Genomic DNA, 24,771 nt, shown 5'->3' with positions numbered 1-24,771 from the left:
AAACAAAAACAAAAGCTAGGTTACAATAAACAGAAGGCTGGGATGGTGGTTACATTTATAGTGGGTACCTCCACAGGTGACACAAGAGAAGAACAGTGTATAGACACCATGGCATTGATAATCTCATTCTTGGGTCAGGTGGGAGGTCAAAGGTGTTCTCTACTTTATTATGTTTTATAACTATATATGTGGCTGTATGCATTTCTTTTATGTTCAATAAACTGATAAAAGAAAAATCTTAAAGCAAATGGGAGGGTGGAAACATGCAAATGAAAATGATTCTTTCAGAAGGGGAGAAGATACTACAAGAGGTCACAGGAGACACAAAGTAATGGAAGAGATTTTAAAATGAAGGCAAATGGCACAAATTTATAAATTGAAGGGGAGAAGTCTGCAGAGGGGGAAAGACTGGAGGCAAGAAAAGTGATGACCAGTAAGGGCTCCAGAACAGGTAGAGGAGAAGGGGCAGAGGTCAAGGGCACTCACTGAAGAGATGACCTTGAAAAGCAAGCCCCATCGGGACTAGACGAGCAAGTGAAAATAGGCTGTAGACCTACAGAAGCTTAGAAAACGCTGCATGGATGTAGGCGGGAAGTTGAAGAAAACTAGACCCAGTGCTGTCACTTCTCTCCAAGTAAGAAGTCAGGTCATTTGTTGAGAATCAGGAAGCAGAGATGGCGCACGAGGCTCCCTGATCGCAGGAAGTTGACACAGGACAAGCGAAAAGCATCTGCAATTTGCGGTCACAGTTGACATTAGAAACCAGAACCTGTGAACAGCACCAAGCACGCGGTTGCCTAAAGGTCCCAGCAGTTGTCACTGTGCCGCAGGAGCAGAGAGGGCGGTGTGCAGATCCACCCGGGCAGCGGCTGGAGGGTCCCGGGGCTGGGGCGGGGGCCAGGGTGGCCACGAGATGCTTCTGACTAAACCAGCCCATGGCCAGGACTGAGAGAGGCCACACGCTGCCTGAGGATAAGGACGGACTCATGGAGGGGCGGCTTTGAAAGCTGTTAACACACCCACGCGCGCACACACCATGGAGTTTGGAAAAAGGAAAAGACTGGATTGAAATATGCCAAAGATGTTAATACTGGTTCTCTTTCAGTTATAAGAATATATTTTTTTTATTTCTAAAAATTAGTAACATGATGCAGCAAAAAAAATAATAAATAAAGTTTACAAATGTGCTAACGGTCATCCTGAGAGTGATAAGTAAAAGTCAATTTTCTCATTTTGGGCTTTATTTTCCAAATCTCTCTTATAGAACTACTTTCATTAATAGTAATTTTTTTAAAAGAATTTAAAAGAATTCTAAGCATTTCTAATCCCCAATGTGGAGTAATTTTGAGTTTCTGTAGGGACTGAGGCTTCAACACAATGGCTGCATTTCTGAATCCACAGATTTCACAATTACTGGTGTTTTAAAACCTTATTTGCCATGTTGGTTACATCACAATAAAAAGTCACCCTGCTTTGCTCTCTACTTTATCTCATCGACCTTTGATCTCCTCAGATTTTCCTCCTTTAACTTAGTTTTTCTTTTTTAAAAAAGTCAGACATTTGAAAATTTCACTTGGCAATGATTCTAAACCTATAGATAAAAATAATATTGCACACACTGAACACGGACACGGACACGGACACTGCCCTGCTACATGTGCCATCAGCGAACAGTCATCATGGCCCTGGGCTATCTCCATCCTTGCCATGAAGATCCATGTCAGATAAAGAAACACTTAAACTCTCCTGCCTCCCCCCCAGCTTCCCCCCCCCCCCCCGGTTCCTTGTCCCCCTCCCACCCCAGCTTGCTCCCAGTAACTTGTGTACCAACTACGCTCTGTGTTAGTTGCTGATCGGACCACCAATGCCTCTGACACTCTGGACGCTGCGGAGTCTAAAAAACCTTTTATTCCTGAAGCAGCAACTCCACAGGAAATGGAACTCCCAGGTCTTTTGTAGGGTTTCAGCCACCTTGGGTCTGGGTGAGTGGACTGCTGGCAAAGGCCTCTAATTAAGTCTCCAGGAGCTCACTTTTCTGTTTACCCTTCTTTGGAGAAGCCCCTCACACTGTTTGTCCAGGTTTTATGAACTCTCCAGTTTGTGGAATAAAGTCCAAAGGCCTGAACACAGGGCCTCCCGCAATTAGCTTTCCAGACCTGTCCGGCCACTCAAGGTAAATCCACCTTTCCATTCCTATCCTCTGGGACCTTTGCACCTGCTGGTCCTATCCTGGCACATCCCTCCCTTCCCCCTTTAGTGTGCCCAAATGACACATGGCATTTCTCCTTCAAGACCTCACTCACTGGGGCACCTGGGTGGCTCAGTGGTTGACTGTCTGCCTTTGGCTCAGGGTGCGACCCCAGGGTCCTGGGATCGAGTCCCACATCGGGCTGCCCACAGGGAGCCTGCTTCTCCCTCTGCCTGGGTCTCTGCCTCTCTCTGTCTGTCATGGGTAAATTAATAGATAAAATCTTGAAAAGAAAAAAAAAAGACCTGACTCGTGCCACATCTCTTCTTGACCTTCTTTTTGTGGCCCTTCCTCCCAGGAGGGGCTGACCGTTCCTATGAGTCCTGTGCTGTGTCCACACCTCTGGACTGTCAGCTCCAAGAGCTTGGGGGCTGGCCTATATTCATCTCTGTGCCCCTCTTGCACCTCTGTTCTGCTTTGGCTCAGCACCAGAGAAACAGAAGCTGCTCCATGCTGGCAGAGCGAAGGCTGAAGGACCCAGCGCATGGGCCACCACCTCCCTTCGATAGCATCTTCCGTCCCAGTCATTCCTAATGCCCATACCCTGATATGCTCACAACACTTATTAGTGCCAGAAATCACAGTATTTGTCCCCCCCCCCCCTTTTTTTAAGATTTTTTTGAGAGAGAAAGAGAGAGAGAGCAGGAGCAGGCAGGGCAGAGGGAGAGTAGAGAGGATCTCAAATAGACTCTTGGCTGAGCATAGAGCCAATGTGGGGCTGGATCTCAGGACCCTGAGATCATTTCCTGAGCTGAAACCAAGAGTTGGATGCTTCACCAACTGGCCACGCAGCCACCCCTTTGTTCACCCTTCTACATTTCTGTACCTCCTCTAAGGCAAAAATTCCTTAAGGGCAGGGTCTTAGTCTCATCTGGATCCACTGGGCCTAGAATGCCTGGCACCTAGTAAATACTATAAAAATTTGTTAAATAAATGGTAATAAGAGGAAAATAAGACCTATAATGAAGGGTTTTGTGAGGACTAAATAACAGAGTGGGGGTATATAAAGTATGTAACACAGAGCCTAGCAGTAGTAAGCTCAATAACGCTGGCTATTGCTATTACTATCCAGAAGAAGGTGAGCTCAACATTGGGAAAAGCAGTTACCGAAGTTTTAAGGACGAAGTATCTTGAGTTTAATCTGGAAGGTTAAGGATTTTTCAGATGAGTACTGAGGTGGAAGCATTGCGTGGTTTGAAGCTTCTTCCCTTGTCTGAGCCACCCCTCCCCCGTAAGTTCTTCACACTTCCATTAACTGCAGTCATCACACTAAGAATCACCTATCAGCCAGCCTCTCTCTACCCATCCATTAATCCACTTACCTTTCATTGCCATACTACCAGAGCCCAAAACAGATTTCACTACAAAAGGGCACACAATAATATCATTAACTTCTGAAATCTATAGACCACCCATTCAGTCTATGATCTATCCTAAAGAAATAGTCAACTGTCAGGATGCCTGGGGGGCTCAGGGGTTGAGCACCTGCCTTTGGCTCAAGGCGTGATCCTAGAGTCCTGGGATCAGTCCTGCATGGGATTTTCTGCAGGGGGCCTGCTTCCCCTCTGCCTGTGTCTCTGCCTCTCTCTGTGTCTCTCATGAATAAATAAATAAAATCTTAAAAAAAAAAAGAAAAAAGAAATAGTCAACTGTCACACTACAAATCACACACAAGGATGTTCACTACAACATGGCTTGTGAGAGGGGAGAAATTAGAAGCACCCAGAAGGATCACCCACAGGGAAAAGATAAACACACTGTGGTATGCATACGGTATGCATCCATACTGTACAGAGGTTAAACTGAACAAGACGGATGCTTACATACTGAGCTGAAACAATCTCTAAAACACAGTTGTATTGAAGAAAATAAAGTTGCAGGATATACACTATGTGATTTCATTTATGTGAAACAAAACATTTTAAAACTACACACATACAAAACCTAAAGATTTCTCTGGATGCACACACACACACACACACACACACACACCTTTTTTTGGTAACCACGGTATTTTCAGCTCTTCAACACCATGCCTGAAACACAGTAACTTTTCAATAAATGTTTGCTGAACAAATGGAGACATATATAAATAAATAGAAAAGGATTACAAAGTGCATCTGCTTTTCATGCTTGATACTTCTGTACTGTTTGCATTTTTAAGTGACTGCATTAACGTATTACTTGTGTAATTAAAATGAATCCAAAGTAGTTCTTAAAAAAAAGAAAAGTCGCAGGGGGCGCCTGGTTAAGTGCTCTTGATCTCGGTTCAGGGTCCTGAGTCCCCGTCGGACTCCACCGTGGGTGTGGAGCCTGTTTAAAAAAAAAAAAAAAAAAAAAAGTTGCAGGACCTGAATAGACCGTACAGAGATCCGCACACTCTGAGTAACTTCTCTGGGCAATTAATTTAATCAGCCCGGGCAATTCGCGCTCTTACGCGGCAGCAAGTCGACGCTCACTTTACGTCGCCAGCTTCAGATTCCTCAGCACCAAGATGAATGGGAAAGTGTCCTGCAGACCCGCCGGGGCCCCCGCCTGTCCTGGGGCTGCTCGGGGTAGGATCCCGACTGCCCCCGGGCTGGGGCTCCGCGCCCCGCCCCCCGCGGACGCCGGCCGCCAGCCGCCAGGTGGGCGAGCAGGGGCCGCCAGGTGGGTGTGCGCGCCCGGCGCCCGGGAACGACACTTACTGTCCGACCGGCCTCTTCGGCTTACGGCTGCAGCATCGTCCTCCGGGGGCACCGAATCCTGCGGTCACCTGGTGGGGGGGGGGGGGGGGGAACAAGGGCGCGGTGAGCGCTGCATCTCTGCGGCCGGGCGCCCGCACGGGGACAGGCCCGGGACCCGCTGCCCTCGCCCGCGGGTGGGTCAGACGCGCGCCACGGGCCCCGGAGCCGCGCTCGCACCCTGGCAGGGCCGGTCCTCCCCGGGGCTCCGCTACCTCGGGCCGGCGCGCTGCGGACTCGGTCTGCGGCCTGCAGCGAGCGCCGGGAGGGCCGCGGGGCGGGCGCGGAGATGCGGACCCAGGGCGCGCCGGCCGCGGGCGGGGAAGGTGCGGCGCGGCGGGCGCCGGCTCCGGCTCCGGCTCCCGGTCCGGGTCCGCGCCTGGCTCCCGAGCGCCGGATCCCAGGCGTTACAGCCGCGCCGGGGGTGACCTCTGCACCTGGAAAATCGACCCGAGGCGCGCAAGGACCTCCCATTGGTCTCAACCGCCCGCGGGCCCGGGGCGGGGGGCTTCCCGTGGGGGAGGGAGCCGAGGGCGGGGCGCCGGTGTCCATCGCAGGCCACGCCCCCCAGCCCAACTCCCGCTCCGGCCCCGCCCACTGGAGGCGGGACCCTTGTGCGCCACGCCGAACGCTCGTCTCCTCCCCGGGAGATCCTATTGGCTGGAAGGCCGTGGGAAGCTACTGCCAGCAGCCAATTGGAACGCAAGATGGGCCCCGCGGAGGCGGAGAGAACACCCCCCGCCCCCCGCTTCCTCAGGAGCCAATAGAGAAGAGTAACAGCGAAGCGCTTCCGGAGGTCGGGGGTCGAGGGAAGATGGCGGCCGCCAAAGGGGGCTGGTGCCTGTGCGAGTTACTGAGGTGAGGAGCGCGGTGGGGCGGGTTTGCAGGCGTTTTCTTTCGCGGGGACACTTGTCCGCCTCGTGCAACTGGAACTTGCGGGGAGGGGGTCTTCCTGCCCCGGTCCTCGTCTGTTTCCGCAAAGACAGCGCTTTCCTCTCACCTCGGAGTTTCCAGTCAGACTGGAGCTGACCGGATTAAAGAGTCCGCCTACCGCCTCGTGTCGGCCTGCCCCGTGCGGTGAGGGCCGGCGTTTCCCTCCTGGTGCTCTCCTCGCTCTGTCACGGATCGTTCCTACTCACTTCTCCTCTTCCTTTGTGACTGAGCCACGAAGCCCTCCGAACTACCGCGTCTGTCCCTTGGTGGAGGATGGGCTCTCCCTCTCCCGTCGTGGCCGCCCCTCCTCACCGACACGGTCATGGTCAGACGTCATCGACTCCGTCAGCTTTGCAGACAAAACCACTGTCCTACCAGCAGCAATGGTTTGGTTTTGGCCTTGGTTTTCCGGGAAGAGCAGAGAGGCACGGGCTCTGGCGAAACCGAAGGAGAGGGCCCCCGGCTCCCGGACCGGAAGCTGGGGGGCGGGGCGGGCGGGGTGAGTGACACCCGAGGGGACGCGGGGGGCCGGGGGGGTCTCCTGGCGGCTCCTGGGACGCTCTGGGAGATGCGCGCGCACCCCCGGCCCGCAGTGCTGATCCCGCGGGACCGGAAGCTGGGGGGCGGGGCGGGCGGGGTGAGTGACACCCGAGGGGACGCGGGGGGCCGGGGGGGTCTCCTGGCGGCTCCTGGGACGCTCTGGGAGATGCGCGCTGGCGGCGGGGTCTGCGCAGGCAGCTCCTCCCCAGGACTCGGGGCGTGATGCTCGGCCTTCGTGGGACTGAGGGATGGGGCTCCGCGCTGGCCTCCTGAGCCCTCTCAGGGACGGTTTTAGTTCACAGATAGAAAGTTCATGTTGAATCCTCAGCCCCATGATTATCCGCTGATCTTTATTTCTGGTTGATGGAAGAATAGTCACATAAAATTTTATCACATAGTCACTACATTGTTTCTTGTAAAAAAAGTTAGGAAATAGATGAGCAAAAAAGAAAAATCACCAGGCATGCTACCATCCAGAGATAACGACTGTTAACATGTTGGTGGAAAAAACAAACAAACAAAAAAAAAAACAGACTTTTTTCCTACATTTGTTCTAGTAATAGTACTGCATTTTACATGTTTTGCCCTGTATTCATGTATTTATATAAAAAGAAGACCTAGTATATTCCATCTACAGAGGTCTGTAACACCAACCTATTTTTGTTCAGGTTGAAAATTTGTAATTAACACATAGCATCCCGAAAAGCGGTATTCTCTCCAGACTTTGGGTATTATTTCTTCACTTTTGTCTCCTCTACTCCAGATTCTATAATGATTATTTAAAATATTTTGGACAGGAAATTCTATTTTCAGAGGCTTCATGTTCTTCCCTGCCATTTGAAACATCCATAATTCAGTCCTTTGCACATTATAATGGCTAAATAAATGTTTGTTGAATGAATGACTCACTGTTGATTGCAGTTATCTTTTTAAAAAAATACCTTATTTATTCATGAGACGCACAGAGAGAGAGAGAGAGAGAGAGGCAGAGACACAGGCAGAGGGAGAAGCAGGCACCATGCAGGGAGCCCAATGCAGGACTTGATACCGGGACCCAGGATCACACCCTGGGCTGAAGGTAGGTGCTAAACCACTGAGCCACCAAGAAAGCCTTGTGTTTCTATGATAAACATTATTTAATGGCACATATTTTTAGTTATATTTAAATAAATTCTAAAATTGGTAGTTTTTTTTTTTAAAAGATTTATTTATTTTAGAGGTGGGGAGAGGGGGAGAGAGAACCCTTCGCAGACTCCCTGCTGAGCCCAGTGTCTGATGAGGGGCTCCATCCCAGGACCCTGAGATCATAAACTGAGCTGGCACTTAACTGACTGAGCCACCCAGGTGCCCGTAAAATGAGTAGTTTTAATGTGCAAGCAATGGAGGATGTTTAATAAATTTATCTATAGAGTCTGAGTCTTTAAAACTAATAGACTCAATAAAGGACTGGCTCAACTTTAGTCATTAATATGGGTTTTTTTTCCTGATTTTTAAAAAAGATTTTATTTATTCATGAGACACACACACACACACACACACACACACACAGAGGCAGAGACACAGGCAGAGCGAGAAGAAGCAGGGAGCCTGACGTGGGACTTGATCCCGGGTCTCCAGGATCACACCCCGGGCTGCAGGTGGCGCTAAACTGCTGCGCCAGGATCCCTGGGTGGCGCAGCTGTTTGGCGCCTGCCTTTGGCCCAGGGCGCGATCCTGGAGACCCGGGATCGAATCCCACGTCGGGCTCCCGGTGCATGGAGCCTGCTTCTCCCTCTGCCTGTGTCTCTGCCTCTCTCTCTCTCTCTCTCTCTCTCTCTCTCTGTGACTATCATAAATAAAAATTTAAAAAATAATAAAATAAAATAAAATAAAATAAAATAAACTGCTGCGCCACCGGGGCTGCCCTTTTTTCCTGATTTTAAGTTAAATAGGTCAAGTTGAAAATCTATCATATGAATCTTACCACTTAAATCGTTAGAAGGAAATGTCATAAAAATCTTTGTATTATGTAATATAGGTCAGCCACATTTTTTTAAAGATTTTATTTATTTATTTCTGAGAGACACAGAGAGAGGCAGAGACATAGGGAGAGGGAGAAGCAGGCTTCACACAGGGAGCCTGGTGTGAGACTCGATCCGGGGACCCCAGGGTCACACCCTGGGCAGAAGGCAAGTGCCATACCACTGAGACACCCAGGGATCCCCGGTCAGCCACATTTTAAGTTAAATGGGCTTTTGGCTTGTCCTGGGAAAGCTGTATAATATTGCTTTAATGAATTCATATATTCCAAATGTTAAATAAATGACAAATCTTTCCACTTCTGTCAAACTCTGTTCATCCTTTAAGGCAATGGTTCTCAAAGTACAGTCATAGACGGTAGCAGGTCCCCAAGACCCTGTTAGTAGTTCTTCAAGGTTAAAACTGTTTTTATAATAATTGAAAATAACATTTGCTTTTTCATTATGTTTACATTTGTACCTATAGTGCAAAAGTAATGGTGGATAAAACTGCTATTAAGCGCAAATGGAGGCAATGACATCAAAGTGTTGTAATAGGAGTGAGTTCACCAATGTGTGTGAAGTAGGTTGGTGCATTTTTGGCAACTCGCTTAGAGGTACAGGAGGGAAGGCAGTTATTTCAGGGTCATAGAAACAGATCAAATGCAGAACTTGTAATAGAAGTGAAGGTATCTAAGTTCCTCTTGCCCCAGAAATGGTTCTGTTTGAGGTGAAGTGAGAGAATAAAAATGATTTACTATTTCATCAGACTTTTAACTAATTAGAAGTCTGTGTCATAAATTTGAGGATCAATTGCCATTCCTAATCATATCTTGTTTAGCTTAGTAATTAAATTTGTTATTAATCGTTTAACACATATACTGTTAGGAGAAAGGTTGATCAAATCAACATTGATTTTTCACTGCCAATTAAAAAGAAAAGTTATACTGAATTGGTAGCATCCTATGGAGATCGGAATTAAGGAGGATTTGCCCTTCTGACATTGGACATTTTGTGTGTTAGAATATTAAAAGTTGAGTATGTTGTTAGCAGACTCCCAGCTATAAAACTTTTGTGTTCACTATTAATGTATAAAGTAGCTATGTAAAAGTAGACTTTAATTTGTAGTTTCTTTAGAATAGGCATTTTGTCAATTTTTACATTTTCCTTCTTGTTTCAGATTTTTTTATTCATTATTCCTCCCTGGGCTAACAGTCTGTGGAACTTTATGTGTATGTCTGTTCGTTATCCTCTGGGGAATCAGACTGCTGCTACAGAAAAAGAAAGAGTCAGTATCAACCAGCAAAAATGGGAAGAAGCAAACGGTGGTTGCATTTTTTCATCCATACTGCAATGCCGGTGGAGGAGGAGAAAGAGTTTTGTGGTGTGCCTTAAGGGCCCTGCAGAAAAAGTAGGTATGCATCTCTCCTAGCTCATTTACTCTATTATTACCATTAAAGAAAAATCCTTGTCCAGATATTCAGCTTGCTCCACTACCTTCTCTGTAGCCAGGAATTAATTGTTCTTCAATAAGGAAATACTTCTGTTATATGCCAACCTGCATTACAAGAGCATGTTGAATTTTAGTTGATATGATAAAAAAAAAAAATAGGGAAGAGAAGGGCTTTTTGATGGCAAAATGTAGTGGGGATAACTGTCTCCTTGGAAGAATGTGTGGAGAAGAAATAAACAGAAATAGACTAAGTAATGGGGAGTACTTTAAACCTAAATACTTTTAGTCAGTAGTGGCCGCAGGAAATAATGTCTGTGAAAGTGTTTGTTTGATTCTGAGGTTGATACCATTACCAGTTAGTCTTAAGTTACCATGTTAGAGTCATTTAAAGTTTGAGGCTTCCTTCTCCCCACCCACATCCCATCCCCACCCCCAAAATGTTTATGATTCCCTTTTAAAGAGGAACAAACATAATAAAGTAGAAGTTCCATTGATGATTGTATCATAGGAGGAAAACTATTATTCTTCTACGGTTACACTGCTTCCTGGCACATGCCCTTCATCCAGTTCCTGAGCCCTCGCACGGAATTCCTTTCGCTTTACATTTCTCTATTGTCGGCTAATCCTGGCTCCCAGCCTCCACCCCCGCATTTCCTTTGCCATCTTCCATAACTGCCCAGATCCAAAACATTTTCTTAAATCCCAGCGTAACGGCCTCCTCCTTCAGGCCTTCCCTACTCCCTCTCTAATTCCTCCTGTTCTTTGCTTCTCATAACTCTGTGCATGAACTTGTCGAACTGGATTATCTAGCTCTTGAGGGCAGTAGTAAAGTTTTGTGATAGCTCTACCGTACACAGATCTTAGATTTTAGCTGAGAGAGAGACAAGATAATAAACAAAGAAAAATATCAAGTGGTGAGAAATGCGGCGAGAGAAATTAAAATAGGATAACATGAGAGTGATTCCATACTTTAGGATGAGTGATTAGGGAAAATCTCCAAGGAGGTAACACTTAATGGAGTCTAAATGACAAAAGCAGCTGACGTTTACTGAGCACTTACCTCTATGCCAGGCATTGCCTGGAGTGCTTTACATGCTCACTCAGTCCTCACTACAACTGTATGAGGTTGTTACTCTTACCCTCATTTGACAGGTGAGGAAACTGAGTTAACCAGAGTCCATGTTGTAAACCACATGCCATACTGTCAGCCTCAGGAAAAGACAATGAAGGTGAGAAAAGAGAATTCAAAGCAGAGGGGATTACAAGTTACCTAAAACAGGAAGGACCTTGGCTTGTTCACAGAAAGGAATCCAATTTGGCTGACCGTGCGGGCATGTGAGACAGTAGAGGCCTCATGTTACACAGGACTTGAGTGAGCAGGGTAAGGAGTTTAGGTTTAATTCTAAATGCTGTGGAAAACTGTATGAGGATTTCAAACAGAGAGATGACATTCTGCTGACCTGTTGCTGTAATGGCTAAAACAAGAATTTATTGTTGTTTCTAACAGTTTAGACACTGACAGGCCCTGTTGGGAATCCCTCATGCCGAGCAGCTGCATTAGATGGCAGCTGGGGCCAGTCATCTGAAGGCCTTTGCTAACCTGTCTGCTTCCTGGGCTGGGACGGTGGCAGCAGCTCCTGTGGGTGAGGGTGTGGGATACGGGTCAGGCATCTCTGTCCCCCCGCAGCCTCTGCCTTGGGCTGGCACACAACACGGCAGTCTCAGGATACTGGACTCCTCATGTGACAGCTGACTTCTCTAGAGCGAAGTAGAAATTGCCGCTCTTAGAGTCTGGGTCTAGAAACTGGCAAGATGTCACCTTTGACTAATGGTTAAAAGAGTCACAGAGCCCACTGTTATTCCATAGGAGGTGGCGTAGATCCCACCGCTCGACAAATGTCAAAGAGTCTGTGGCCATCATCTTTAAGCAACCAGAGGCTGATGCAGGCACCAGATCTGGCTTGAAGAATCTTGTTGCATGTCTCAGATAAAAACTGAGTGATGCTTTAGCATTTACAATTCTATCTAAAGATACATTTAGTAAATTTTAACTCTTGTTTCTGAATGTTATTAATATTTTAGTACCATTTTTATATTGAGAAATTTGTCAAAATAAAGTTTCTGAATATTTCTTAAAGACAGAAATGTCGATCAGCAATTTTTGTTGATGTCTGCTCTATGCGAAAGTCTTAGAAGAGGAAATAGCAAAGAACTAGAGATCTCATTTGGAGGACTAACATTTCACTCGCAGGGCAGCAGAAGACTCAGGAAAGAGGAGAACGAGTAGACCAAGAACAATGAATTAAAGACGTGGAAAACCTTTTTTTCAGTCTAAAATAAGGTTACTTTTAGTAACCTTGTGAGAAAATAATTATCTACAACTTTTTGCTTGGTTCTCACCTACACTAAGGAAAACCTTAAGTATTACATTCTATTTTAGGTACCCTGAAGCAGTTTACGTCGTTTATACTGGTGATGTCGACGTCAGTGGACAGCAGATACTAGAAGGCGCTTTCCAAAGATTTAACATCAAACTCACTCACCCAGTGAAGTTTGTCTTCTTAAGGAAACGATACCTTGTGGAAGATTCACTCTATCCTCACTTCACACTGCTGGGCCAAAGTCTAGGGTCCATTTTTCTTGGCTGGGAAGCTCTAATGCAGTGTGTTCCCGACGTTTACATCGATTCAATGGGATACGCGTTCACACTTCCTCTGTTTAAGTATTTAGGTGGTTGTCACGTCGGAAGCTATGTTCATTATCCCACCATCAGCACCGACATGCTTTCCGTAGTGAAGAATCAAAATGTTGGCTTTAACAATGCAGCCTTCATTACCAGGAATCCTTTTCTCAGCAAATTAAAGCTCATCTATTATTATTTATTTGCTTTTATTTATGGACTTGTTGGTTCTTGCAGTGATGTAGTGATGGTCAATTCTTCCTGGACACTAAATCACATTCTCTCACTGTGGAAGGTTGGGAATTGCACTAACATTGTTTATCCACCTTGTGACGTGCAGACATTTCTGGACATTCCCTTACGTGAGAAAAAGACGACCCCAGGACATTTACTGGTTTCCGTTGGCCAGTTCCGGCCTGAAAAGAATCATCCTTTGCAGATCAAAGCCTTTGCTAAGTTGCTGAATAAGAAGGTGGCTGAGCCACTTCCTTCACTTAAACTTGTCCTCATTGGAGGTTGTCGTAACCAAGATGATGAGCTGAGGGTAAACCAACTGAGAAGGCTTTCTGAGGATCTAGGAATTCAAGAAGATGTGGAATTTAAAATAAACATCCCATTTGACGAGTTGAAGCATTACTTGTCTGAAGCAACAATTGGTCTGCATACCATGTGGAACGAGCATTTTGGGATTGGTAAGTCTGTCCTTTAAGCAACTCGTTTGGCGCCATGAGAATGTACATTTTAGGTTCTCTTGATACTATGATAATACTGTGGAAGATTTTATCAAGTCTTCATGCTCTTCCACTGGTCCACCAAGTAAGCTCTTTTCATTTGAGACCCTGCAGGACATGACAGTATGTAGTCAGTAATAATAGGTGATATTTATTGACAATTTACTGCATAGAAGTCACTGTTGGGATTTTTACAAGTGTTATCTGACTTAATCCTGCTTCATATATATTCTTATTTCCATTTTTTTTATATTTTTATTTTATTTTTATTTATTTTTTTAAAGATTTTATTTATTTATTCATTCATGAAAGATGCAGAGAGAGAAAGAGAGAGGCAGGCAGAGGCACAGGCAGAGGGAGAAGCAGGCTCCATGCTAGGAGCCTGACGTGGGACTCGATCTCGGGTCTCCAGGATCATGCCCTGGGCCAAAGGCAGGCGCTAAACCGCTGAGCCACACCAGGATCCCTCTTATTTCCATTTTACAAATAAACTCAGGCACAGAGAGGTTTTGAACTCGTCCTTGTTCAGCCGCAGGAAGAGGTAAAGCCTGGATCATCCCTCAGACAGTCCCTGCTCTTACCTACCACAGTTTCTCTGCCCCTCCCAACCCCATCTGCGGACCAGTACAGGTTCCCGGCCTAATCTCACTCAAGGACCAAATCTGAGTTCTTGGGTGGAGCCCGGGTAGATGTATTTTGGTAAAGCTCCTCGGGTGATTTTGTTGTACACCAAAAGCTGAATCCGCTGGGCTCCACACAGTACTTCTGTTGGCTCTTCTATTGATTCCCTACTCATTACTAGAATGGCCTCCCCTCCTCCTCCTGCTGAATCCCGTTTAAGTATCTGACTCACCTCCAGTGGTGGCTTTGTGCCTTCCCATGCTCGGTGTTCAGGGAAAATGGAAGAACATAAAAGTGAAGTTTCCTTTGCGAAGGCTACAGTTTATCTTCTACTCTTGTCAATCCCTGGTTGGTAGCACACGACTAAGCTTAGACATACAGCAAGAACTCTGGTTCAAACCTTCTGCACGGGGTTTGACTTCCTGTGCTTCCTTCCGCAGAGACTTACTGAGCATGCACGGTGCCAGGCTTGTGGTGGGTGCGGAGAAATGACGGGGACGCAAACTGGTGTTCAGAGACCCCCAGCTCTGCGTGTGATGCAAACCAGTTAAACAGCACTTTACTGGACAGGGTGCTAAGACCTATGTCAGGGCAAGCAGAGAAACACCTGATGTAGATTTGTGAGGTCGGAGAACAATTGCCCGAGGACATGATGTCACTTGTAAGCTGGGACCTGAACAATAATTAGAAGCCAGCCTTGCAAAAGAGGAGAATATCCAGCAGAGGAAACAGCGTTGAGACAGGTGTGACAAAGGGAGCCTTCACAGGCATGCTCAAGGGATGACGGAGGTACAGCTTGCCAAAGGAGCGGGGGGCTGGGGCCAGATCAGGTGGCCGTGTGATGCCAGTGGGAGAAGATAGACTGATTTTAAGTGTTGGATTGAAAAGCTTTCTGTTTCCTCCAGTTCACTCCGGGTGCCACGTGGAGGGGTGGATTGGTGAGGAGCAGAGAGAGCCAGACGAGGAAGGCAGGAGGGTGTGTGGGGCTGCCCTGGCACCCTGATGGGGTGGGATCTGAATGTGGTAGGCGAACATGCCCGAGCGGATTCTGAAGCAGGATTGAGCAGGACTTGGTGATGAATTGGATTTGTTGGGCGAAGGAGAAAGAAGAGTCGCAGGGGACCTCCTGGTGCTTTGAGTTGGACAAGTGTGTCAGTGGTGGATGGCTTTCCCCTAGAGATGGACTCCAAGAGGAGAGGCAGCTGACGAGCCGGGCTCCTCGCACGCAGAGTTAGGTGTTGGTGGGACACGGAGGTGTGTGTGCATCCCAGTGGGCACTGGTCTAGAAGTGCCGGTGAGGGGCTTGACCTGGAAACAGAGGAGCTGGCGTCACTGTCCTGGTAGTTGCAGAAACCCCACGGATGAGTTACCTCATTGCCTGGGGAAAGTGTGCCCAGCGAGAGGAGGCCCTAGTACAAAACGCTGGAAACAAGAACGGCTCAGAAGTGGGTAGAAGCAGGAGCCAACAGAGGAGAAGGGAAGTGGAGGGAGGAGGGAAACCTGATGCTGTGATTTGAACTCCTGAGATTTTGCTTTTGATATCTTTTTACAACTTATCAGTAGCCATTAATCATATGCCTTCTTGCTCACACTGTATGGTCTTCTGCTTTGTTTCAGTGTCCGCAGTATATCTGTTTGTTATAGACTTCCACCTGCTTGTCTGTTTCAGTTAAGAACGAAAGAGCATTATTGTGAAGCTTCGAAACTAAAAAACTTTTATTTGGTACTGCGGAATTTTAATAAGCAAATTTATAGACGCAACATTTACTTAAATTTCTTATGAGTGTCTTAATATTTATAGAGGTTTCTGCTCATCCTTGTTCTTATGAACGCTCTCAAAATGTTAAAAGACTACACAGCTTTTGTTTGTTTCTCAGGAGTTGTCGAGTGTATGGCAGCTGGCACAATTATCCTTGCACACAATTCAGGGGGCCCGAAGCTCGACATTGTCGTTCCACACCAAAGAGAGATAACTGGATTTCTGGCTGAAAGCGAAGAAGACTACGCTGAGACCATGGTTCATATTCTTTCCATGTCTGAGGAAAAGAGACTCCAAATCCGAAGCAATGCTCGGGCATCTGTGAGCAGATTCTCTGATCAGGAGTTCGAACTGGCATTCCTGTCATCTGTGGAGAACTTACTTAAATAGTGCCGTATCTGTAAAAGTCAAAGGTATTTTATATAAAACAGCTAAACACCTTCATATGTTAGTGTTTTTCTAAAGTTTTTCCGTATGGTGATAAAGTCAGCCTGAGCAATGTACTCAGCAGTTTGTATATAGACAGGATATTGATTTCAATGAAAATGAAAAAAAGGCAAAATTACCTAAATGGTTTAAATGAAAAAAAAAAAAGTAAGATTAGTATTCTGTCTCAAATTCTGAAAAATATGAATCTGAAAGAAAAAAATGAACAGTCTTACTGTTGGTATGACCCGTCTTTTTCCGATCTGATTTGTCAAATCACTGTACTTTAGAAACCAGGAAAGAGAATTTCCCTTTAGAAAAAAAGGAAATGGAGAAAGGGAAATGGAGAGCTGACAATTAGTTGATGAGCACTTAGAATTGTTCTGCCATCTTGGAAACACAGATTTTGGTACATTTAAGTTCTAAATACTATGTGGATGACCTTCTTGAAGATGCCTAACGGTTTTCTTAAAGAGAAGAGACACTTGCAGCAGGCTGCATCGTGTTCTAAAAGCTCGCAGGGCCGAGCCAGGCGGACTGTGACCACTCCATGGCCAAGGGTCTGCTCGTGGAGGCCGGTGCTGCCCCAAATCCATCCCTGTCGGGAGCTTGGGATTTGTGAAGTAGCTTTTTGTGTAGCACTCCCGGGACACTTGTACCAATCCCTTCACAGTTCCACGTTCCCGGGGACTGGAAGTCAGCTTTAAGTCCATCAGAAGGTCTGAATGAGAACATCCTGCTAAGTTGTTCTTCTCATAATGATGATGGAGTAACCAGCTCCATCCTCCCGGTCTCTGTTAGCAGCATCATACATTGTACAAAGTGGCATTTCAAAAAGAGCCCCGGACTGGCAGAATACCTGAGCCTGACCCCACTGTCACTATTTACAAACAGCAGACCTCCTACTACTCAGGCTGCTGCTTAATCTTTTTGAAACTCCGGCTCTTCATCTATAATCTGGAGGTGGTAGTACCTGTCCTCGCTACCCCTTAGTGATTCTGAGATGGGAAGTACTTTGAAAACTATAAAAGTTTTTTTAAAGTTCCCTTTATAAAATAATTAAGAGTAACAATATATAGTAAATGTCATTTGTGATCAAGCCTCCTTATTAAAATAGTAGGACTCAAGGTAGGTTATTAAGTCAATAGCTAGGACTATGTGCTGACTTGAACAGAACGTCTGTGCTGAACGACTAGCACGGAAAGTATGCGGATGTGCAGATACGGCTACAGAGCCCCACGGCACTTGGCGTTCTCTGCATACAGAATTCGCTCCTTCTAGATCAGTGAATCGACCTCCAGCCCAGTCTGATACATCTTTGTGTTAGAGGGCATGTGAAAGAGGTCTGGTTTTCCCTCTTTCAAACTCCTCTCATTCAGTCATGGACCCAGCCAGCTCCGTCATCTATTCCCAATTCCACCTTTGACTCATCTGCAGGCCTCCTTCTGTCATCAGATCAAAAAGCAGCAAAGCAGAGCCCCAGGATGATGTGCCACCAACATAGCTTTGGGTGGAGATGGTTCAGTTTAGAAAAGAAAGACTGGTGGACATGGAAGCTGGAAGGACCTTACAAATCCTCTGGTCCAGTTTTATTTTCAACTTTACAGACCACGATTTAAAGACCTTAAGACTCCTTCAGTCTCACAAAGCTGTTTAAGGGACAAAATCAGGATTATAAGCTGGATGTTCTGACTGCAGCCCACTTGGTTTTCTTATCTTATAGTTAATCTTGGGGCAAGATTCGGCCCACCGCCCCCTGCAGTCACCTGTCTACCCTCAGAAAACCATAGGACTAAAGATAAATTGAAGTAGACTAAGCAGAAGGAAAGGATGCAGAACAGGAAAAAAAAAAAAAAAAAAAAGATTCTGAAATTCTGTAAAGCATTTTTAAATCCTATTTCTTCAAAATTATTTTTATTTGCCACACACATCACTGGAAACATACTTTGCATATCTCTTCACCCTCCCTATTGCTAATGTGATATTACGTGTTTTGTTTGTTTTTTTCTGGAAAGACCAATAACCGTGAAGAGTGTCAAAACAATATGTCAGCTACTGTCTGTCTGGGGAACTTCTGAGTGATTATTCATTCCTATAAAACATTGTTTTTGAATGGTCCTGTTGCGGTATATCCCGAACCCCCAACAGTGGGGATTCACATTCTTATTTGGGTTGTGCATAATAAAATACATGTTCCATGTTCTTTGATAATAATCTGTATATAATATGACTTGGATTTAATAGATACAAAATCTGTTTGTATCTATGATTTAAAGCGATTTTCATGATCTTGGGTACTTTCTCCTTATGGTACATTGGTACCCCCATGCATTCTCCCAATGCTGAATTGTTATCTACTACTAATATTTCTAAGCTCCACATGCTGGGAATTTAAAAAAAGAAAAGGAGGCAGGCAAAGGTGGAGGGAGGGAGGAAAGAAAAAGAACTTCAAGGTAAAACAAAATTGTCTTGCCTCTAGTACCCAAGAAGAATAGGTTGTCAGGTTTAATAGACTTTTTATTTTAATATTTCAGACTTACAAAAACACTGCAGAGTTTCATACACTTTAATAATTTTCAGGGCTTTTTACAAAGTCATAGACAAAATTATGAGAGTGGCCAGTATAATTGTAAATGCTTTCAGAATATTTGTGTTTAATCATGTAAATGTATCCTAGACTCCAGGACTATAATATGAGTAAGTAGAGTGTCTGCTAAATCTGTCAACAGATTTGGGTACAAGGAGAAAGTTATCCACAAGAAGTCATGCAAATTTCTAGAATCAAATTATGCCCTTGTAATTTCCCTACCTCAGCTGATTCTTTTTCCTCTGTCCTCATCCTAAGTCCAAGGCACCCTGGGCCTTAAAGAAGCATCAGTTCTAACGCTTGAGTGCTACATGCTTGCTTGGACTATACATGCTACAAGATACCTAGAAGGGAAGTTAAGAGTTGATACACCACTTAAAAAATGATCAGTTTGATAGCTATGATATATAGTTACCGAGATGCATAATTTTTTCCGAGATGCATAATTTTTAATAAAATTTATTCTAAAAACACATGCAAGTCTAATCAGTAGTTTCAACTTAACACATGCAGCTAACCTAAACCCAGAATAAAGTAATCAAGTGTGCCTCAAGAACATGATTTAGGTAATTGTGTACATAAGGTGGGTAAGGTGAATTAGGAGCTGAAGTAGGTTGGAAAACCTTGCAGATTTGTATACTTGCCACAGTGGATACTTCCTACTTGATAGCAAAGAACTCAAAATCTGAGCATGAATGATAAGGCTTGGTGGCTATTGGCTAAAGGAGACTTTAGCCAAGCATCTTGTCATTGGAGCAGACTTGATAGGTTTCTTCTTAAACATTGACCTTAAACATTCATTCTTTTTTTCTCTCTCTCTGCCTACAACTTACTGGTCTTTGGGATTTTCAGGAACTGTGTTTCATTTTCCATGCATTCAAATACTGTTGAGTGTTTGTTTAGCACACCAACAGATTTAGTGTGTCTGAACCACATAATGTTCTGAAGTAATTAAACATGCATATGCTGACCAGTAAAAGACTCTTAGAATTGATGCTCCAGTCTCTCGGGGTCCTGTGCTACCAACGTTGACATTAACACAGTGGTGAGAGATTTTTAAATATTCTGAGCCTCATGATGTGACCATGCCAAGCACTCTCCCTAAAAGAGTAGATTATAACCCTTATACGCCGAGTTGAAAGAACAGTACTTCACACACCAGGAAGATACAGGCATGAAGGGGACATTCCTCACAGTTAGGGGAATCCTGATACTTTCCCCACGTTTAATGAAATTATATCAAATGTAAAAATAATCCGACCAACACTTCATCTTTGTTTTCTTGGCTCAGCAATGTATCAATGTGCAATTTTAGCTTTATTTGTATTATAGAGCATATATTTCTTTTTTTTTTTTTTTTTTAAATTTATTTATGATAGGCACACAGTGAGAGAGAGAGAGAGAGGCAGAGACACAGGCAGAGGGAGAAGCAGGCTCCATGCACCGGGAGCCCGACGTGGGATTCGATCCCGGGTCTCCAGGATCGTGCCCTGGGCCAAAGGCAGGCGCCAAACCGCTGCTGCCACCCAGGGATCCCTAGAGCATATATTTCAAGCAGAATTCTATCACTTAGAAAGGTAACCACTCCGTCCTTCACAGCAACAACACAGTAAATGAATAAATAGCTAAACTGCAGGCATGTGTTCAACACTGGAATTGTTATAATGTGGCTCTGCTAAGCACCATTTATAAAAAGACCAGCATAAGATATAAGAACCAGGTAGAGTCTCTGCCTTTAAGAAGTCTATAATCTGTACATTTGAAGCTAGTAGAAATTAATTCAATAAAACAGTAAAATGATTTCTTGGGCATAATTAACATGACATGCCTTGATCCTCTTTGCTCAGTTACCCTACTCCCTAAGTGTCCGTGTCCACTTCAAAATAGTATATGCGGGATCCCTGGGTGGCGCAGAGGTTTAGCGCCTGCCTTTGGCCCAGGGCGCGATCCTGGAGACCCGGGATCGAATCCCACGTCAGGCTCCTGGTGCATGGAGCCTGCTTCTCCCTCTGCCTGTGTCTCTGCCTCTCTCTCTCTCACTGTGTGCCTATCATAAAAAAAAAAAAAAAAATAGTATATGCAATAGAACTTAAGAAATTTCAAAGTTACAGTTTTCTAAAATGGTTGATTGATTAAGTGAATTAGTTTGTACACTGTGTTTTCTATCATTGTTTTAACAAATTAGCAAACTTAGTTAAAACAACACACATTTATTAGCTTTCAGTTCTGTAGGTCAGAAGTCTAAAGTGGATTTCACAAAGCTAAAACCAGCATGTCAGGAGGACTGTGTTCCTTCTGTGGGCTTCCGGGGACGCCCATTGCCTGGCCTTTCCCAGCTTCCAGAAGCTGCCTGCATTCCATGGCTTGTGGCCCCTTCCTCCAAGCCGACAGCACCAGGCTGAGCCCCTCTCACACTGACATCTTCTGGTTCTGTCTCCTGCCTCCCTCTTCTACCATTAAACTGGCCTGTGGTTACATTGGGTCTACCTGGATAAGCAAAAATAACTTTCCCCTATTTGAGGTCAGCTGATTAGCAGCCTTAATTTCACCTGCAACCACGAAACCTTAATTCCCCTTTGCCATGAAACAATATATTCACATTGTTGGAGGTGTATTGGGAGAGGAAGGCCCTGCCTGTGACATATATTGTCCAAAAGATTCCTTGATAGAATTTTTGAAGTAAAATATTAATTTCTACATCGAATTGGTCAGTCTCATGGTCTAAACTGGGATAAAAATAAATCCCTGGGATTACTAGAAAACTCATGAATCAATGACTTGTGCTCAAACAGATGCTGCAGTTCATAGGTACTAGTCACTTATGAAAAAGTAAAATAATCACACTTGTATATTATGATGGGTTGTTGATGTTTCTCTGTTTTCATCAGCGATGCATACTTTGTCGTTAGATCAAGTAGAAATACTCCCTGAACCTTCATTTAATTTTGCACATTCCTGTGTGTCTGTCCCATCTCTATGTCCTAACTTCTCTGCAGCCTTAGAGAAGCCAGGCGTCTCTTCTCTTCCTCTTTGGGAGTAGCAGGTTTTTCCAGGCACTCCACCACTTCGTTTCTCAACTCACCTTCAGATTCTTCAAAATTTCTGGAAACAAGAGGTAAAAATCAACTTTATGATATCAAAACAATGAAAAATACATATGAAAAGTAGTTCCCCTTCTCATGCCCACCCCCACGTAAGCAATTTGATGGTTGCATCTTCACCCAAGTAATGAATTATTTATTACATCAACCTGGCTTTCCAACATTGGGATAATCAGTATTATGTTTAGTTGGACTTGGACTCCACAACCTTTATTAATACCCATCTACTCTTATATTTAAAAGGAGAGGAAGAGAGAAGAGAAAAAAAAAAAAGAATAAAACAGCTGCCATATAGCGAGCTCTTCCCATACACCAGTGACTGCCCTGAAGCACTTTACACATGACTATTTCATCGAATACAGCACTTCGAGGTAGACATGCTCACCATCTATTTATTTATTTTTAAAGATTTTATTTATTCGTGAGAGACACAGAGAGAGACAGGGAGGCAGAGACACAGGCAGAGGGAGGAGCCCAATGTGGGACTCGATCCCGGGACTCCAGGATCACACCCTGGGCAGAAGGCGGCGCTAAACTGCTGAGCCACCCAGGCTGCCCTCTCACCATCAATTTATAAAGAAGCTGAGGCTCAGAGAGGTTAATAAAGCTTGCCCAAGTCCTCACAGATACTGATTAGTAGGACTGGGAATTGAAATTGTATATAAGACCTCAACACTGGTATTCTTAGAAGGGAAGAAGGCAGGAGACCAAGAAAACCATCTCAATGATCCCATATTTACTTGGCGAGTAAAGAGGCTGAAGGAGATCTGATAAGAGCCAAGAAAGTATTCATCATGGGAGCCAAGGAGGCAGGAAATTTCCAGGTAGCAAGAAGCCAAATAAGATGACAAATGACAGCTGGACCTGACAACTTCAAGGTAATAGATGACTTTTGCAAGAAAGTGTGCTATGTGGCAGGAACCATCATAGAGTGGATCAAGAAAGCAAGTAGGAGGTGGGGCGCCTGGGTGGCTCAGCCAGTTAAGCCTCTGCCTTCTGCTCAGGTCATGATTTCAGGGTCCTGTGATCGAGTCCCACACCAAGCCCTCTACCTAGCGGGGAGCCGACTTCTCCCTCTCCCTCTGCCCCTCCCCCCTCACTTGTAACCTGTGTCCTCTCTCTCTCTCAAATAAATATATAAAATCTTAAAAAGAAAGAAAGAGAGCAAGCAAGCAGTAGGAGGTAAACAAGTGATGATAAGAAGCTTAAACTCCTTTGAGGGAAGCCTGGCTCTGAAAGGATAGCGTTAACTTGAGAAAATGAGGGCAATGATTTTTTGGTGTTGTCTCAAGAAGGGACAGATTTGGGCACATGTATACGCTGAGAGAAAGTAGGTAACAGACATTAAAAATATAGGAGGACAGGGGATCCCTGGGTGGCTCAGCGGTTTAGCGCCTGCCTTCAGCCCAGGGCGTGATCTTGGAGTCCCGGGATCGAGTCCCACGTCGGGCTCCCTGCATGGAGCTTGCTTCTCCCTCTGCCTGTGTCTCTGCCTCTCTCTCTCGCTCTGTGTCTCATGAATAAATAAATAAAATCTTTAAAAAAAGTATAGGAGGACAGATAATACGAACACGTTCTCTGAGAAAGCCTGGGATTCAGAGCGCCTGTGCCAGGATGTGCTTTCAGCAGGGAGACAGTTTTTTTTTTTTGTCTGGGGAAGAAGTCAGGAAAAGAGAAAGCAATGAGGACTTATGTGGATAGAAAGACGTTTTGGAACCAGATAATCAAGACCATTCCATTTACAAACCACATACCAGCTCCGTGAAGTAGAGGCATGGTCCCAGGACAAGACTGAGGTGAATGGGGGTGAATATGCAGGGTGGAGGGTTTGGAGGGAAGCAAGCCAGGCATAGGATTGCCAGATACCATGGAGGACCTCATTAAAACCGGAGGGCATGCATCTGGGGTGAACCAGCAATTCAAGCTCCTATTTGTTAAGCTATCATCCCTTTGTCTTCATTCCTCTACAGTTTGAAGTATGATGTGTCTAGGTGTGAATTTATTTTCACTGTTCCTGCTTGGTTATTGCTCAGAGATCACAGTGTATGGCTTTCAATGACTATAAAAAGCTCACAGCTCTAATTGCTTTGAATATTGCTTTTCTCTGATTCTCTTCCTCTGGAACTCCTTTTAGATACACATTGGACCTTCATGACCCTTAACTCCTCTCTCACATTTCCCAATATTTTTTACTTCAAGTCTTTCTGGCAGTTACTAATTCCCTCATTAACTGCACCTATTCTGTATTTAAACTGTCATTTGAATATTAATTTCTACCAGATTCTTTTTCACTTCTGGAAGCTCTGTTTGGTTAATTATCAAATCTTCCTGCTCTTGATAGATTGGCTTTTTTCTTATGTTTTCATTCCTTACTCTAGATATTTTTAAATGTACAATTTTAATTATTATATAAATATTAAGTATTCATAGGATAATTGTATTATCTGAATTCTTTATGGTCTAATTCAGCTACTTGTTGCGCATGCTCTCTTTCATAGTGGATTCTATTTTTAGTTGTAAACTCATGTTCACCAGTGCCTTAATGACAAAATTCAACATAGCCTGGACTGAGGCTATATCCCTCCAGGATGTTACATATTTATTTATTCTAGAGACCTCAGAGTATTATGATTTCTTACTATTAATTTTAATGTTGATTTCTCAATATCCGCATTTCCAGACCATCCAAGTATTTTTTTAAGTTGACCATATCAAGCAATGAGAACAATTCTACACTGTTCATGGGCTGTAAAAATGGCACAACCGCTTTGGAAAATACCTTGGCAGGTCTTTTTTAAAGTGAAACATTCACCTACCATATGACTCAGTCATCCACTCCTATGGTTTTACTCATGAGAAATGAAATTTATGTCTACACAAAGACATACATAAATATTCACAGCAGCCTTATTTATAATAGCCAAAGACTAGAAACAACCCAACTATCAATCAACAGGTGAATATATAAATAA

At 44.6% G+C, this 24,771-nt stretch overlaps 2 protein-coding genes across 2 annotated transcripts in view; one reads left to right on the top strand and one right to left on the bottom strand.

The window, feature by feature from the left end:
- The first annotated feature begins 5,618 nt into the window (after positions 1–5,618).
- On the top strand, positions 5,619–19,173 carry ALG11 (ALG11 alpha-1,2-mannosyltransferase). The gene is made up of 4 exons (XM_038569403.1): positions 5,619–5,829; positions 9,622–9,852; positions 12,335–13,266; positions 15,804–19,173. Exons 1-4 carry the CDS (start codon positions 5,786–5,788, stop codon positions 16,073–16,075), a joined length of 1,479 nt encoding a protein of 492 aa, XP_038425331.1. The 5' UTR covers positions 5,619–5,785; the 3' UTR covers positions 16,076–19,173.
- A 2,363-nt stretch (positions 19,174–21,536) lies between these two features.
- Positions 21,537–24,771, bottom strand: part of NEK5 (NIMA related kinase 5) — a 38,283-nt gene continuing 35,048 nt past the window's right edge. The window contains 2 exon segments of the mRNA XM_038570157.1: positions 21,537–21,703; positions 21,706–21,800. Of these exon segments, the coding sequence (XP_038426085.1) occupies positions 21,537–21,703; positions 21,706–21,800 (262 nt within the window).

This window comes from Canis lupus, chromosome 22, assembly GCF_011100685.1.
Source record: "Canis lupus familiaris isolate Mischka breed German Shepherd chromosome 22, alternate assembly UU_Cfam_GSD_1.0, whole genome shotgun sequence".
Classification (NCBI taxonomy): Eukaryota; Metazoa; Chordata; class Mammalia; order Carnivora; family Canidae; genus Canis; species Canis lupus.
This window is presented reverse-complemented; position numbering and strand designations above follow the sequence as displayed.